The 18874-nt window shown below is 25.9% G+C and overlaps 1 protein-coding gene across 3 annotated transcripts in view; it reads right to left on the reverse strand.

Annotated features, from left to right (window-relative positions):
• The window catches only part of LOC109594905 (very low-density lipoprotein receptor), a 67057-nt gene that overhangs the window by 40276 nt on the left and 7907 nt on the right, over positions 1-18874 (reverse strand). For all 3 annotated transcript variants that reach the window (XM_049962519.1, XM_049962515.1, XM_020010169.2), the window contains exon 2: positions 4468-4590. In XM_049962519.1, coding sequence (XP_049818476.1) covers positions 4468-4590 — 123 coding nt within the window. The remainder of the gene's footprint in view (positions 1-4467; positions 4591-18874) is intronic.

Raw genomic sequence — 18874 nt, forward strand, 5'->3', positions numbered from 1 at the left:
TATACTTTTAAATTCATATTATTTATGAAGTATTAATTATTTTAAAAATTGTTCCATTTTAAATTTAAATTTTCTTCACAATTATCAAATACGTCAAATATTACCAGATTTTATTTAAAAGTAATATAATATGGCAAAATATGTTTAAAATATATTTTTAATTTCATATTATTTTATATATTTATATTATTTATATACCTTTATATTCAGGATAAATAAAAAGAAAAGAATTTACTTTCATTGCTTTTTGTTTTATTTTAAACGTTAATGTTTTAAATAAAAGAATATTAGAATCAGTTATCTTCAATAGATCAGCAAATAGCAGGATAAATTAATAAATTCCTGTTCCTGTTCTTTAGATTTCAAATCTTATAAATAAAGGACAATTACTATATATATATATATATATATATATATATATATATATATATATTTCAATATAATTATCAAATAGGTTAAAACCAAAAAATAAAATTATCAATATTAAATTCTATTTTAACAAACAACATTTTTATTTTGGTATGTGGAATTTAATCTCTTACCACTCAAGTCTCAAGTCTGTCAAGTAATATTTTAGTGAAAAGTTTGCTTTTTCATAATTATTAACAATTATGTCAAAATAAACACAAAATAAACCGTTAATTATAATATAAAATATTTCAAATATATAAATATGGATTTACATTTAGTTTTGTTGAATATTTAATATGTAATATTTCATTTTTATATCATTATAGAACGTATATTAACAATAAATTAAATTATTGTTTTTAAAATTAATTAAAATTAATGTTTTTTTAAATATTCAAAATTACTGGAAATGTTTAATTGCTGCACAATATGCATGATAATATATATATAACATGTAATAATTTTTTAAAATAAATTATTATTGTGCATATTTAATATTTTCAATTATTTGAATAATTACTCCTAAAAAATTTTTAATTATAATAATTTATTTGAATTATTTTCTGACCCGTATAATTAATTTTTATTTTTTAAAAACTAGTCAAATTTGAATAGTGTATTAATTAATGTGTTTACGTTAACTTAAAACTTCCCAATAACTAAATAATAAAGAAGTAATTTAATGTAAAATTTTCCGTAGATTCCGACTGCACTTTAATTAATTTCGAGCCACAATTAGTTTAGTTTTGTTTAACGAAAACAAACGACATTCAACAAATTGTACGTGCGTTCCGTCACAAGTCATAATTATTCCCACGCTGTGCGTCGCATCGCAACGGAATTGATGGAAGTGGATATGGGGTATGGGGGTCCCCGTCCTTTTATTGCATTAAATCCCCATTGAAACGGAATTAGCCGGATTCTTGTCCATACCGGATTGTCAATCTCAATTTACCCGATATCGGAACGTGTCTCGGTGTACGGGAACCGAAAACTTTTCAGTATTTACGTTCGACGTCACACACAGAACGCGGAGCAGGCTGCCCATCGATATTCCGGCGTCCGGAGACGGCATGCGACGCCGCATCCGATATACGTTCCGGACGTAATTTTTACTGTAAACGGAGATTCACCTAACTGGTTCGCTGGAGGTTTGTGGAGTACTAACAAAGTTGCCAATATGAAATTTTAGTTGTTGGTATGTCGTGACGTTATTTGATAAGTACCAGAAATATTTTATTTGAATTCTACAACTTCTTATCATATTTTAACATTTCTGTATTACACTGCGTATCATTTAAAAGCTATTTATGCTATTTATTCTTTCCCACATATATTCCTGTAAATTACTTTTTGGTGTTTTATATTTTCATAGCCTTTTTGCCAATTTTGAGGTGGTTCCTCTTGAATAAAGTAACTGATATTAAAAGTAGGAAAAAGTAGCGAAAATACATATCACCATAATAGTTTAGAGTACTATTTATTAATAGCTCTTGATCAGATATACTTTGTTCATACGTATAACAAGAATAAATTTATTATCATTGTCGTTTTAGTTTAAATATAAATCAACAATTTTATTAGTTATTTTTCAATATTTAATTGGTAAATTTTATTATTTTTTTTTATTTAATTTTTTATGTTTAAATTGCTAATTTTATTTTTTACATTTAATTTTATAAATTTATATTAATAATTATTTTTAAACTTAACTGGTAAATTTTGTAAGCTCAATTTTAGAAATTTTATATGTGTACTTTAATAAATTTATTTTATTTTAATTGGTTATTTTGGTTTCTTAATCTTAATTTGTTAAAATATATAAGTTTTAATTATTTATTTTAATTTTTTACATTTAATCTTTAAAATTTATTAAGAATAAATTAATAAATTTATTTTTTTAAAACTTAATTGTGAAATTTAATTTTTTTAAATTATATTTTTCTTTTAGATTTTAGATACATTTTTTAAATTTAATTACTAATTTTAACTTTAATTAGTGATTTATTATTTTTTTTTAAGTTCATTTAGTTAATTTTAATTTTTTGAAAAGCTAAGTGGTTATTTTCAATTAAAATATATCAATTTAAGTTGCCAATTTTATTTTTTTACATTTAATTTTTTAAAATGTATAAATTCAATTAGCTAATTTTATTTTATTTTATTCATTTAATTGGCAAATTTTTTGAATAACATAAATTTAAATTGTTAATTTTATTTTATAAATTGCTATTTTTAATTTTTTAAAACTTTATTGGTAAATTTATCTGATTATTTTTAATTTTTTAGGCCTCATTTTATAATTATTTTTTTTACACTCAATTTGTTAATTTTAATTCTCTAAGATAATTCTTTAAAATTGTATAAATAAATGTAAATTAATTTTATTTTATATAAATTTATTTTTTAGATTTTATATATTTAAATTTAAATAGCGAATTTTATTTTATTTATATTTAATTGGCAAATTTTAATTTTTTAAGATTGGTTCTATAAAATGTATAACTTTATGTTTTCTATATTTAAATTAATATTTTTTTTAAATTTAATTGGTTATTTTTAATTAAAGTATATCAATTTAAATTGCTAATTTTAATTTTTTACATTTAATTGGCGACTTTTAATTATTTTTATGCATTATTTTTTAAAATATGTGAATTTAAAATACTAATTTTATTTTTTTTATATTTAATTGGCAATTTTTTTTTTTAATTTAATTGATTATTTTTAACTGAATTATATCAATTTAAATTAATAATTTTATTTTTTTACATTTAATTGGTAATTTTTAACTATTTTAAGCTTTATTTTTGAAAATATATGAATTGAAAAAACTAATTTTATATTTTTTATATTTAATTGGCAAATATTATTTTTTTTATTTAATTTTTTTACATTTAATTGGTAATTTATAACCATTTTAAGCTTTATTTTTTAAAATATATGAAGCAAAAAAACTAATTTTATTTATTTATTTTTTTATTTAATTGCCAAATTTTATTTTTTCTGAGCCTAATTGATAAATTTAAATTAATAATTTATTTTTTAAAATATATAAATTTTGTTAAAATTGTTAAAAAAAAAATTGTTCTTTTCAGATTATTATTTAAAATTTTATTATGAACATTAATTTAATTTTTTTAATTAAATAATATAGTTATTTTTAATTAAAATATATCAAATTAAATTGTTATTTTCATTATATTTTTTAATTATATAAATTTATTTTTTTTATTTTCAAATTGTTAAATTTAATTTTTTAAAACTTTATTTAACTGATTATTTTTAATATTTTAAACTCCATTTTATAAAATATATCAGTTTAAATTGATAATTTTATTTTTTTTAATTTATTAAAGGTTTTCTTGGAAATTTTATAAATTATAATATAAATAAATAAGTTATTTTAAGTTATTTTATTTCAAAATTAAACATTGTGTAAATACATTAAACAAAATGTAAAATACCACTGACCTGTTTCTTTTTTAAATGCCAACCACTTATTTGTTTCAAATGGAACCACTATAAAATAAAATTCTGCGTCGAATTGTGTGAAAGTTTTGAGGGATGTGTAGAAATAGAAAAAAAGTGAGCAGAAATATCAAATACAATGAGAATATTACTAATGGCACCTGATTAGAGAAGTGAATATCAAGAATGAATTTGTGTACATTATAACTGTCGATAACAAAGACATTTTAGTTTAGTTTTCAAGTGTGAAACATTTGTGAAAACATTAAATATGTCAAGATCAAATGAACCAATTAATATTCAATAGATCCAGAATTTCACGTAGAATTCCAAAATGCAACAACATTTGAAACAAAGTTAATGTCACTTCCGGCCGAACCGGAAGTGACAATGAATCGAAAACATTTTAGACAAATAAATAACCTAGGGGCATAGCTGCGACAAAAATTTCATATTGTATCCATTTCAGTTCTTCATAAATCTGTAACGAATCAATTGGGTCGAAGCGATCGGGGCTATTTTAAAAATGCGATCGGGGAGGGGGATGCATATTGTGTTGTGCACGCTCAAACTTTCGATACTTACTCGGACATTCCACGGGGTTCTCGTCCGAACCGTCCTGACAGTCCGCCTCACCATCACAGACGAACGTTGTGGGGATGCATTGCTTGTTCGCACACTGGAACAGTTTCTCAGAACACGATATTTCTGAAAATAAAACGAAAACGGTCAACCATTTACTCTTACATTGTTGCTTTGTTCGATATTTCATTTCTTTTTGCGTCTATAAAACTTATTTTATTTAGTTTTTATGCGATGTTTATTCGTTGTTGTTACGATTAGGTAATACAATAGCCAATTTTTATTTGTAATTTTTATTTTATTATACGTTTTTTAAACAAATATTTTTATTTTGTACTTAAAAATGGGTACTTTTTTACTTTTCAATGGTCAAAATTACAGTAACTTTTTCTTTTATGGTCTTTCATTGCTTTCTGTGAATTTAAATCGATTATTTACCGGAGGCCTTTTGATTATTATAATTATTTAGTCATTAGCCGAAGTGAAACTGTAAGAAAAATTATAATTCAGCCTTACCAAGACCGAGAAAAAGGCTAAATAAGTCAATTGTTTTTCGTATTATTAGAAGAAACTGGCCAAATGGTAGCTACGAAAAAAATAGTCCAAATTCGAAAAAATTTAAAGGAAATCGATAATTAAATAATTGGAATGTCAAAAAGCAATTCAATCTTATCATCATCTGAAATTAAAGCCAATCTGAAGAAGATAACCACATTCTACATAAAAATTTTACAAATTTAAATGAATTCATCACAGTAATTGAAGAAGCTTAAAGAAATATAAACTTGTTATATATTCGGAAAATGGTCAAGTCTATGCCACAGAGATGGGCCAAAATTATAAAACAAAAAGGATATTATACAAAGTGTTAATGTTAAATTAAATAGCACAGATTTAATCATTAAAAATACCTTTCAAAATTAAAGTTGTTATATTTATGTATGTAACATTTTATAGAATAATAATATAGTAGTTTTTATATTACTGTATAAAACAACAATAGTAAATTAATATTAGTTTAACAGTTCACATTAAATAAAATAGTTAAAGTGTTAAATTGTTTTTATTTGCCCATTTAGGTTATTAAAATATAAAAGCTTTGCATAGGTGCTAATTTTAAAATATACGTAGATAAAATAAATAATTATCATACATTATGACGCAAATTGCTAAACAATATTAGAAATAGACTAATTAAAGTAAAAAATTTCATTTACTATAACATTGCACAAACATTATTTTAAAAATGACCACAAAGAATGTTTGTCGCAATGTAGAAAATGTGGCTTTTCTTTTATTAATAAAATTTCATTTGCGCAAAATTTATACCCTCAGTTTTAATAACTCTCCCCGCTTTGTTCATTCTTATTGTTAGTGTTTCTGCCGCAATAAAACCGTTCTAATAATTTTTAGATCTCCATAAAAAGCAAATAAAAACGTAAAATTATCTTAAAAACTTTCAGTCCTTTGGCACTTGCTTATTCAAAGCGCCAAGCACTAAAACGTGTTTTATTAATGCTCGTGCACATTATACGAGACTTAAAACTAATTACATTCGTACACATAATTGCCGCTCGTTAATTAATATGTATATTATATTATTCATTCGCAAACGACAAAACGTTCTTTTTTATATATACAAGGTGATTCAGGTAATTGATTCATTATTTAAATCATTTTTTTGTTGTCTTGTATCTAAAATGGGCAATGTTTTTAATTTAATTTAATAAACAAAACGAGATAAGAAAAAAAAGTCGTTTGTCTAATCTTAAAAATATGTCAAATTATAATAAAGACATGCCAGACAGATGTTATTTGAAATTAATAACCACAATTCATCTAAATTTGATATTTCAACTGAGTGCGTTGTTTAATATTTGTTAATACCATTTTTTGAGGGCATCTTAAGTTTTTAGCTAGGTCAGAATATTTGAAGTTTCATGTTACTTATTATTTCTATCTTCCCTGGAGTGCATTGTGTCTTACTCCCACAAAAAATGAGTCATTCAGTAAAATAATATTAACCTTACTGAGAGTAAATTCAAACTTTTTAGCGTATTGTTAAATAGTGGCAAAACGTAAATATATTTGAATGTGCCATTTTAGGAATTTTCATTTAAATATCAATATAATTGTGAGTTATTCAGTACGTTTGATAACAACAATACAGCAATATAACTGTTTATTAGTGGGTTTAGATTATTTATTTAAATTATCTATTTTATAATTATATGACAACAATTAACATCAAAATATTCTAGATTAAAATTTTCTAATTACAATTCATTTCTATTATTTTTAAAATATCAAATATAATTTTGATTTTTGATTTTTCCGAAAATCAGTATATTATGTTTATATATTTTTTTTAATTTCATATTAATTTATATATTTATACATTTTATTTATCATTTATAATTAGGTTAAATAAAATTAGTTCAATTATCTTTATAATACTTATTTAATTTTATTCGAAAGTAGTTAATTCCGAATATGTTGTTTTTTATTTTATATTAAACTTTCTTTTTAAATAAAGGAATTTTAAATATTGTCAATTTTTAATATATATAATTTTAATTTATTATAATATTTTAAATATAAGAAAACTATTTTAATTTACTTTAAATATTTCCATGTTCCATTTTATTGGAAAATAATCTATTGTTTTTTCCTTTATTTTATTATTATTTTTTTTTAATAGAAGAATATTAAAATACATTAATTTTCTCTTCAATAGAATTAGCAGAATAAATAATTAAATTGAAAAATACGTCAAATATTATCAGACATTTTGTCACATTTAATTTAAAAGCAATACTTTTAGATTATATCCTTAATTTTATTTTATTTATGAAAAAATAATATTAATTATTTTAAAAATACTTCTATTTTAAATTTATTTTTTTTTTCAATTATTAAGTAGCATGATTAATTAATAAATTCAAAAATACGTCAAGTAATATAATATGACAAAATATGTTTAAAATATATTTTTAATTTCATATTATTTTATATATTTATATTATTTATATACCTTTATATTCAGGATAAATAAAAAGAAAAGAGTCTAAGTTAATTATTTTAAAAATACCATGTTCAATTATATTCAAAAATAGTCGGTTTAGAATATTTTTAAAATATATCTTTAATGTTGTATTTTTATGTATTTATATTATTACCTTCTATTTTTATTTAAAAGTCGACTATTACTATATACCTTTTTTTTTTCAATATAATTATCAAATAGGTTAAAACCAAAAAATAAAATTATCAATATAAAATTCTATTTAAACAAACAATATTTTTATTTTAGTATATGGATTTCGAATATGTATAAAGGACTATTACTATATACCTTTTATTATTCAATACAATTATCAAATAGGTTAAAACCAAAAAATAAAATTATCAATATAATATAATATATATATTTCTATTCGAATATGTTGTTTTTCATTTTATTTTAAACTTTCTTTTTAAATAAAAAAAATTTTAATGGACATCAATATGTTAAATATTGTCAATTTTTAATTTCATATTATTTATATGCAATAATGCAATCTATCAGGATAAATAATAAGAGTAGAATTTGTTTTAATTATTTTAATAATATTTCCACATTCACTTTTATTGAAAATTAGTCTATTTCGAATACTCTAATGTTTTGTTGTTTTAATATTATGTCTCCTTTTAAAGGAGGAATATTAAAAGCGATGAATTTCTCTTCAATAGATTTATCAATAACAGCTCAAATACGTCAAATACTGTCTGACACAACTTTTTATCAGATTTTGTTTAAAACCTATGAATAAGAATATGATTAAATATTTTTAAAATATATATATTTATATTATTTATTTATCCTTTATAAACAGGAAAATTAAAGGAAAATAATTTGTTTCCATTGCTCACTGTCCAGTTCACATATTCTTTTGCAAAAAGTAGTCTCGGTGCCCTATTTTTTGAAGAAATGAGGGGCATCTTTGATGATTTTCTACCACAGACCAACTTCTTTTAGTCTTCGACACACTGACTATAAAAACTATGTAGGTAATGATATCCGTATTTAAAGGGAGGTAAGAAATATTTAGACACTTAATAACTATAACATTTTAGTTAAAAAGAATCGTTCTTTTAATAAATGTTTTTTAATTTGTTGCTCTGTATATGAGCGAACCAAGAAAACATAGAATATTGAGACATTTTTTATACTTCCTGGACAAAATACGAATTAAATCCTTTTATGAAACATCTTACAAAATGTTCAACTTCAAAGTTTGTGCTATTTCTCTTCTTACTATCGCCGTATTTACAAAATAATACATATTGCATTTCCAAGGGCCATCTCTATATGAAACAATTTTCCCATTTCAAAGGATCCCCTATTAAGATAATGAAATTTGACATAAATAAATTCAAAATAAACTCGTCTGATGTTTACGGAGAATATTGCGTTTACCACAAAATACAACCGACGTATGCGAACAGAATGATTTGCACAGGTGCATTTGTGAAACAAGACAAATATTATCGCAGTCGCATAACTCAATTGTGTTAAGGTCCGGACCGTGAATTGACCATTTCACGGTTCGTGTGTTTGTTTTCTATGTAAAAAAATCACTTTATGGATGTGTGCAATCAAATGTTTGGGGTTAAATGTCGGTCTTGTAGCAATGAACGATAAAATAAACGTGACAGTGATTAGGATGTAGTCACCTTGATTTGCAACATTTTAAAAATGATTTACGACACAGGCTTTATTAATTTTAATCAGAGCTTGTTTGTAAATTAATTTGTTTTAGTAGTTAGTTTGTTTAGTGGCGTTGTACAATATTTTACGTCCGCGTGCCATAATTTACAAAATTGTTTTCCAACATATTGATTAAAACATACTTACTTTGTCCTTTTATTACACCTAATTAATTTTAAATTTTTTAACAATAAAGTTCCAAACTCTGTTTTAAAAATTGAACGAACATTTAACAAGCTGCAGTTTTATCAAATTTAAATTATTATTTTACTCGTCCTTTAATTAAATTTTAATTAAAGCTCTCAAAAAGTATTTTAATTATTTTTTAATCAAAATTCATCAATTTTATTAAATTACTCTTAAGCCATTAAAATTGAAACATCCATTGTACTCTTAAACTACTTAAAATGGTATTTAAAAAGTTTTCTGAATTTTATTCGAGATGATAAATCGTTTTCGCAAAAAACGTCAAGTTATTGTAATATTTATTTTCATGTCTAATAAAAATGTTTCTTAAAGTAATATTTTTAATATTCCAATCGAGAGGTGGACAAAATTTCTTAATTCTTCTTAATTCACATCTGAATTTCTTTTATTTGTACCAATTTATTATCTAAAATATCAAGATTTTTTACTTTCTTTTTATTATTTATATTTGTGTAATTATTTTATGCAATTCCTACAAAAAACTTTAATTTTAGGTTAATATTTAATTAATTAAAATAACTTTTGGATAAAATCAGTTACTTTGTATTTTATTTTATGAATTTATTGTTCAAAATTCTTTAATAAAATTTAAATTAGGTACTACAATAATTAATTTCTAAATTAAATTGCATACTTATGTACAAAAACTTTTATGATAGATATATTTTATTATTTAATTAAAATTATTAATGTTTAAAGTCACTATATACACTTTATTACTTTAACTTCATTACATATTAAATATATCACTAAGTTATTAAAAAAATATTGTCAAAATCCTATATTTTACAATAATACTAAATATTTATTTTCTTAAAAATTTGTCTCATAATTTATTCTTCAGTAATTTTAGTGTTCACTTTCAATAAAATGTCTAATTTCTTATAAACTATATATAATTAAATATTTTTATAATAGATATTTTATTAATTATTTAATTGACACCTTTAATTTTTAAGATCCCTAAATAAAAAACAATTAGAATTATTAATTAGTTTTATTATAATTTGATCATGTCATAATATTTTTTATAAATTTATGTCAAAATATATTTTATATATTGTAAATATTTAAGATTACTCAATCTTTTACTACTAAATAAACAATCTAAAATTAAAAGTGTTTTATGATATTAAAGATTATTTCAATGTGTAATAAAAATGTTCATTAACTTATGTTCAAACAATAATATTTAACATTTCAATCAAAATGTAAACAAAATTCCTAAAGTTAAATTTAACTTTAATATTATAAAGATATATAAAATATTAAGATGTTTCTGACGTTTATAGTTATATAGTTATCTATGTAATTTTATATAAAATTTTTTAATAAAATACAGTTCAAGGTTGACAATTTAGCTAATTTTTGGATAATTGTAATATTGCGATATATATAATTCTAATCCTTCTTTTATAAACTCAAACACAAATTAGTCACAAATTAAACGAATTTATCATTTTAAATCTAAATAGAACTGTTATATAGATTTGTGATTTATCTTTTTTTTTTTCTGATACAATTTTGAATATTAAAATATTTACGAATAAAATGATTGAAAACCTTTCAATTTGTTTTTTATATGCGTTTCTATTTTTAGTAAAATTTAATAGGATTTGTACTAAAATATTTAATTTTTTAATTAATATACGTAGTTAAACTAAAATCTTTTGGTGATAGATACAATTTATTTATTATTTAATAAAAAAATTTAATATTTAAAGTTACTTAATTAAAACACTTAAATCATTAGAAGTGAACCCCTTGTATAATGAAACTTCAATCAATATTCCTGATAATTATTGGTAAAATATCTTAAAAATTTCAAAATCTACAATTTTGTGTTGGGGTAAACTTTTTTTTAAGTTATGTTTTAAGTTTTACTACTAATGCTAATTTTAATTATTTTATAATATACTATTATTTATTCTTAATTTCCCAATTATAAGTTTTACAAACTAAATATTTTAGTAATAAGATATTTAAACAATTTATTCACTCATTTTAGTAATTAAGTAAATTAAAAAAATAGTAATATAGTAACCTATAAAACAGGTAATACACAATACAATCAATATTATTATTATTATGATGTATTGTATTATATAAAGTTTTCATTTCAATGAAAAAAAAATCAGATATTTGTGTTTGACGAAAAGTCTTATCTTTTTCCCTTCATAAGATGAGATCTCTAACTAATTTCTCAAAAAGATACCCCTTCATATACTGCCAAGAATACATTAAACTAGAAGCCACCCATGTAGATTTATTTTGGCCTTGGCCACCTAGATCTCCAGACCTTTCCCCAATCGAACGTATGTGGGATATGATGAGGCGACGCTTAACGAATTTACAACACCCTCCAAAGACTCTTAATGAACTAAACCGTCAGTTTCAGTTCGTCTGGGATGAGATATCACAAGAAAATGTCGATAATCTCATTATATCGACGCGTCATTGAGTGTCTTAATCAAAGAGGGAGTCTGACCCATTATTAGCTTCTGACAATTTATGATTCAAGATTTTTGTTTAATTTTTTAATCAATTATTATTCAGTAATAGGTTAATATTTTTCTAAAAAAAAATTGGAATAAATCAATTGTTTCTAGAGGTTAATTAATTAACCACCCAGATCTCCAGACCTTTCCCCAATCGAACATATGTGAGATATGATGGGGCGACGCTTAACGAATTTACAACACCTTCCAAAGACTCTTAATGAACTAAATCGTCAGTTTCAGTTCGTCTGTGATGAAATATCACAAGAAAACGTCGATAATCTCATTATATCGACGCGTCATTGAGTGTCTTAATCAAAGAGGGAGTCCGACCCATTATTAACTTCTGACAATTTATGATTCAAGATTTTTGTTTAATTTTTTAATCAATTATTATTCAGTAATAGGTTAATATTTTTCTAAAAAAAATTGGAATAAATCAATTGTTTCTAGGGGTTAATTAATTAGCCACCCAGATCTCCAGACCTTTCCCCATCGAACATATGTGAGATATGATGGGGCGACGCTTAACGTATTTACAACACTCTCCAAAGACTCTTATTGAACTAAATCGTCAGTTTCAGTTCGTCTGTGAAGAAATATCACAAGAAAACGTCGATAATCTCATTATATCGACGCGTCATTGAGTGTCTTAATCAAAGAGGGAGTCCGACCCATTATTAGCTTCTGACAATTTATGATTCAAGATTTTTGTTTAATTTTTTAATCAATTATTATTCAGTAATAGGTTAATATTTTTCTAAAAAAAAATTGGAATAAATCAATTGTTTCTAGGGGTTAATTAATTAGCCACCCAGATCTCCAGACCTTTCCCCAATCGAACATATGTGAGATATGATGGGGCGACGCTTAACGAATTTACAACACCTTCCAAAGACTCTTAATGAACTAAATCGTCAGTTTCAGTTCGTCTGTGATGAAATATCACAAGAAAACGTCGATAATCTCATTATATCGACGCGTCATTGAGTGTCTTAATCAAAGAGGGAGTCCGACCCATTATTAGCTTCTGACAATTTATGACTCAAGATTTTTGTTTAATTTTTTAATCAATTATTATTCAGTAATAGGTTAATATTTTTCTAAAAAAAAAATTGGAATAAATCAATTGTTTCTAGGGGTTAATTACTTAGCCACCCAGATCTCCAGACCTTTCCCCAATCGAACATATGTGAGATATGATGGGGCGACGCTTAACGAATTTACAACACCCTCCAAAGACTCTTAATGAACTAAATCGTCAGTTTCAGTTCGTCTGAGATGAAATATCACAAGAAAACGTCGATAATCTCATTTTATCGACGCGTCATTGAGTGTCTTAATCAAAGAGGGAGTCCGACCCATTATTAGCTTCTGACAATTTATGACTCAAGATTTTTGTTTAATTTTTTAATCAATTATTATTCAGTAATAGGTTAATATTTTTCTAAAAAAAATTGGAATAAATCAATTGTTTCTAGGGGTTAATTAATTAGCCACCCAGATCTCCAGACCTTTCCCCAATCGAACATATGTGAGATATGATGGGGCGACGCTTAACGAATTTACAACACCTTCCAAAGACTCTTAATGAACTAAATCGTCAGTTTCAGTTCGTCTGTGATGAAATATCACAAGAAAACGTCGATAATCTCATTATATCGACGCGTCATTGAGTGTCTTAATCAAAGAGGGAGTCCGACCCATTATTAGCTTCTGACAATTTATGATTCAAGATTTTTGTTTAATTTTTTAATCAATTATTATTCAGTAATAGGTTAATATTTTTCTAAAAAAAATTGGAATAAATCAATTGTTTCTAGGGGTTAATTAATTAGCCACCCAGATCTCCAGACCTTTCCCCAATCGAACATATGTGAGATATGATGGGGCGACGCTTAACGAATTTACAACACCCTCCAAAGACTCTTAATGAACTAAATCGTCAGTTTCAGTTCGTCTGGGATGAGATATCACAAGAAAATGTCGATAATCTCATTATATCGACACATCATTGAGTGTCTTAATCAAAGAGGGAGTCCGACCCATTATTAGCTTCTGACAATTTATGATTCAAGATTTTTGTTTAATTTTTTAATCAATTATTATTCAGTAGTAGGTTAACATTTTTCTAAAAACAAAATGGTATAAATCAATCATTTCTAGGGGTTAATTAATTAGTTATTTTACGTAGATTATAGTGTATACTAATGGTAATATTATGTCAGTGGTATGATTTCGTATTTACAAAACATGCCAAACACAACATGTGTTAAACAATGCTTAACCAATTACAAATTGTAATTGCGACATAATTAATTTCAAACAATAAACGCAATTCGTCTGCCAATAACAAATAATACAATTTATTAAAATAAACTGATACAATTTGCGTAGCGAGGCAAATTCTCGTTACAGTCAAGGATTTACACAAAAATTTCCATTGTCATACGAATGAACTTGTTACATCTTCGTTTGCATATTTTACGCGATGATTGAAATATTGTCGCGCCGCATAAACATTTGCCAGACTGACAATTACGTTTCACGGCTGAAAAAAAAGCGTGCCTGTAATGGACCAATTTGATCATTACGAAGTTTTTTTTTCACGGTGCACAATGCCACGCATAATTAATTCGGCAAAAACGCACGTAAGCACTAATTCGTTTGTTAGCAACATCTAAGTTAATTAGCATCAATGAATACCCATTACGTACGAGAGCAATTAGAATTTTAAATTGTCTAAATTGACGGAGATTAAAAACAAACAAGATCATACGCACTACTTCTTGCACAATAATCGACGACGGGAGCAAAAAAATAAACAAAATAAATGGCGGGGGACTCCGGCACGTAAGGCGTTCTCGAAAAATTGAACTCCGGGACGTTTTTAACCCCGGGAAATTAAAACGGGGCAAATATTTTAATAGAATCTTGGGGGAGATGCACTAAATTCAATTCGGAGGCACACTTTTCTTGCGCTGTCGTTTTTTATTTAGGTTTGTATCGACGGATTTAATTTGAATTTAAATTAATTGTGTTGTGTTGGTTTGTACAGAGGAGGTCATTATTACGGCAACTTTTCAAAATATTCAATGTGCCTATTTTATTTAATGCGAACTGTTAAATAATATAAATTTTCTTATTTTTCTAAATATAGCAACTTTAATTTTCAAAGGGACTCTTAACGATTAAATCTGTTTCTTGAATTGCTGTGATGAGTTCATTAAAATTTGTGAATTTTTTATCTGGAATTTGGTTATAAATGTTTTCCCCCATGTTTTTTTTTTTATAGATTTAATGTCTGGAGATTGGGACGGACAAGATAAAACATCGATGCTTTGGTCTTTTAACCAATCCGTCACAATTTTGGATTTGTGTTTTGAATCTTTATCATGTTAAAACACATTTTACAGCATCGTCCCTTCAATATCTGTATTGTAAAATGTTTTTATTAAATTAAATATATCCCTGTCATAAACCGGTTCATGTGTCCTTCTGTACAATGAAAGGACCTACGCTAGAAGCACAATATCATCCCCGTACCATAATTGAACCACCGTGTTTTATGGTGAGTATGACAGACTTTCAGTGTAGTCCCTGTGGAACGTGTAACATAAGCAAGACCCTCATTTTTAAATAAATTAAATTTAGACTCACTAAACACCGTCACTACTATTCTGGGGTCCAGTAAACGTGATCGAGAGCAAAGCGAATTCGTGTCTTCACATTCCTAATAAAAAACTGCGACCAAACAAACCCCCACGTACTAATCGTCTTCTTATAGTCCTTGAACTAAGTTCAGCAAGTCCCATTTCCTCCAGGTTAGCTCTAATTTGAGTTGACGATATAAATATGTTATTTTTGGACTTTTGAAATACCCAGTTATCGATTTTCTTTCAGGTTTTTTCGAATTCGACCAATATTTTCCAAGCCCGGTTAAATTTTAAATTTTTTAGTAAGGATTTAACTTATTTAGCATTTGTTTTGGTTACACTACAACCCATTATTTAATTATTATTATTAAACTAGTGTATAATTCACTGAAATCCACACTGAGAAATGAATTTTGTTGAACTACAAATAAATAAAATATTATTGATAAGCTGCCTAGAGAACACAACTATAACAGAAAACAAACAATAAACGTTATGCAGAGAGTCTACTAAGGGCCAATTTAATGTATCTCTGTTATTGAGCTGTTGAGAACGAAGCTTCTCGAAAGTGATTCGTTGTGCTTTTGTTATATAAGTTGTATATCTGTTAAATCAAACTTCAGATAAACAACTTTGCCCGTTATAATATAAAACTACTTTTTTTTTCATTACTTGTGTGTAGTTTATTGTACAAACTTAATGGCAAAACTAAGGGCTACAGTCGCATTTAAACAGATTTTATGAATAAATGATGTTTAATTAGTTGTTATAATTACACCCACTACAGTACTTGAAGTCTGGAAAAAAGTAGTTCTTGTTGGCTTTTGATGTCATTTATTCGGGTGCGACGGTCTAATACTTCCCAAAGGTACTCAATAGGACTTAGATCTGGGGACTGAGATGGCCATTCAAGCACAGTTAAGTTTTTCATTAGAAACCACTCTTTAATAATTTTAGACGTGTTTTTGGAATCGTTGTCTTATTGAAATATCCAACGAAGTGGCACCTCTTCCATGGGAAATGGAAACATGGTGTTTTTCTGTATGTCCCTGTATTAAAAATGATCCATTTTACCCTCCACTTGAATCAAGGGTCCCACTTTGGATCGAGAAAAGCATCCCCAAACCATATTGCTTCCGCCACCATGTTTAACCGAAGGAATTTGGTGTTTAAAATGGTCTCATTGCTCCACTGACCGACTGACAAATGTTCTACCATCTGGCCCAAACAAGTTAAATTTACTTTCGTCACTCCAAAGGACGGCGTTTCATTCCTTCTGAGTCCATGACAAGTGGGATTTTGTAAATGCCAGACAGGAGGCTCCGTTTTTCTTTGATAATAGTGTTTTTTTAACTGCAACTCGGCCATCTAGTCCCACATCAATAAGGCGATTTCTCACTGTGCTGTTACTAACATCTAGATTAAATTGTGTCGAAATTTCTTCCGTGATTTGTCTTGATGTTTTACGATGATCTTTGAGAAAGAGCCTTTTTATAATTTTGTCTATCTTGGGAGAGGTTTTTCGTGGACGTCCTGGCTTACGTCGATTTTCAACACCACCTTGAGTATCAAATTTACACGTACTCTGAGTAATATTTTTGCCCCGTCACTCTGCGTTCGGCCACTTTCACAAGGGTTTAACTACTCTTTTCCTAAATTGAGGTGAAAAGTAAACGTGTTTAGGCATTACTACGTTGAAACCAACAGAAAATGTTAAGAATTTAAGTACAGCTAGCCACAAATAAAATAATATTCCATACTTTTTCCATGTTAAAAAACGAATCCGATAAAAACTTAAACAAAAATCGATGAGCGGCAATACAAGTTTACTGGATGGTAAACCAGACTAACGAATTTGTTTAACACCATTACAACAGATATGAAAAATCCCAGGGGATAAAAATCCAACTTTTAAAAATATTCCATACTATTTTCTACCACTGTAAAAAACATTCATAGAAATGGGAAAAAATTTAAAATTAAACATTCTATATGATACTTCAGTAGTTTATTGAATTGGACACTTTCAGTGAGAAAAAAAGAAACACTGCAATCCAGAGAATAGAGGAATAATAATTAACATGAAACATCAAGTTCTAAATGTTGCTGACGTCGTTAAAAACTTAAGAAGCTTCGGAAAAATGGTTTACAATATTATTAACAAATATGACACAACACCCTCAATTAAAACTAAAGTAAGAAAACATCCGAATAAAGAAGCAACTCCTTTTATTGGAGGAATCAGTAAACGAAATCCTTTCTTGTCTTCCAGACAAATAAAAAATGAATTAATTCATTCATACAATATCGGTTTGTCTTGTAGAACAATCAGATGCCGACTGAATGAACAAAACTTGCACGGATGTATTTCAGTAAAGAAACCATTGGTATCTGAACAAGAAGTTTGAACGAAAATATCTATATATCTATCTATCTATCTTGGGAGTGATTTTTCGTGGCTTACGTCGATTTTCAACACCACCTTGAGTGCCCAATTTAAACAAAATCTTCAAAACAGCACTCTGAGTATATTTAATGTTTTTGCCACGTCACATTGCATTCGGCAACTTTCACAAAATTCAACTACTCTTTGCCTAAATTGAAGTGAAACGTAAACGTGTTTAGGCATTACTTACTACATTGAAACCGACCCAAAAAGTTAAGAATTTAAGTACAACTAACCCGCAAATAAAATAATATTCCATACTTCTTTCCAAATTAAAAAACGTATCCAATAAAAAGACTCGAAACAAAAAACGATAAGGGGGATAAAAATACTCGATACTTTTTTCCACCACTGTACGTCAATAATTTATAAATTTTATAATTTGAAGCAATTTCCTTTATTTAAAGAGGTCCTGGTTGACAAAAAATATTCCCGGCATATTTAAAAACTTTCTTTAAACTTATGGTGGGCATTCTTTACATTTGAATGGAACATCAAACTTTTGTTAATATATTTGGAGCTATTGTGGGTCTTCTTACTTTACTTTCTAGTATTATATAGGAAAAATAAAGTAAAGTAGTCGGCCATTTCAAATCCAGATTCCGAGAAACTTTTTAAACTTTAAACACATCTGATAAAATTTTTATATCTACCCATAATATTTGTTTTGCTAATCTCAAATTACATGATTATGTGCAATGTTCAGTTTCATTCAGTTAAGTGTATTTTTTTCTGTGTTACGATTAAATTTTAAAGCATGTTTAAAACTTTTGCACGATTTCCTAGGATTGTTTGTGGAAGTTTTGTAAGTTTTCGTTGGCATTACCATAAACGAAAATTTGCATAATCCAAC

The sequence above is a fragment of the Aethina tumida genome, chromosome 1, assembly GCF_024364675.1.
Source record: "Aethina tumida isolate Nest 87 chromosome 1, icAetTumi1.1, whole genome shotgun sequence".
Lineage (NCBI taxonomy): Eukaryota > Metazoa > Arthropoda > Insecta > Coleoptera > Nitidulidae > Aethina > Aethina tumida.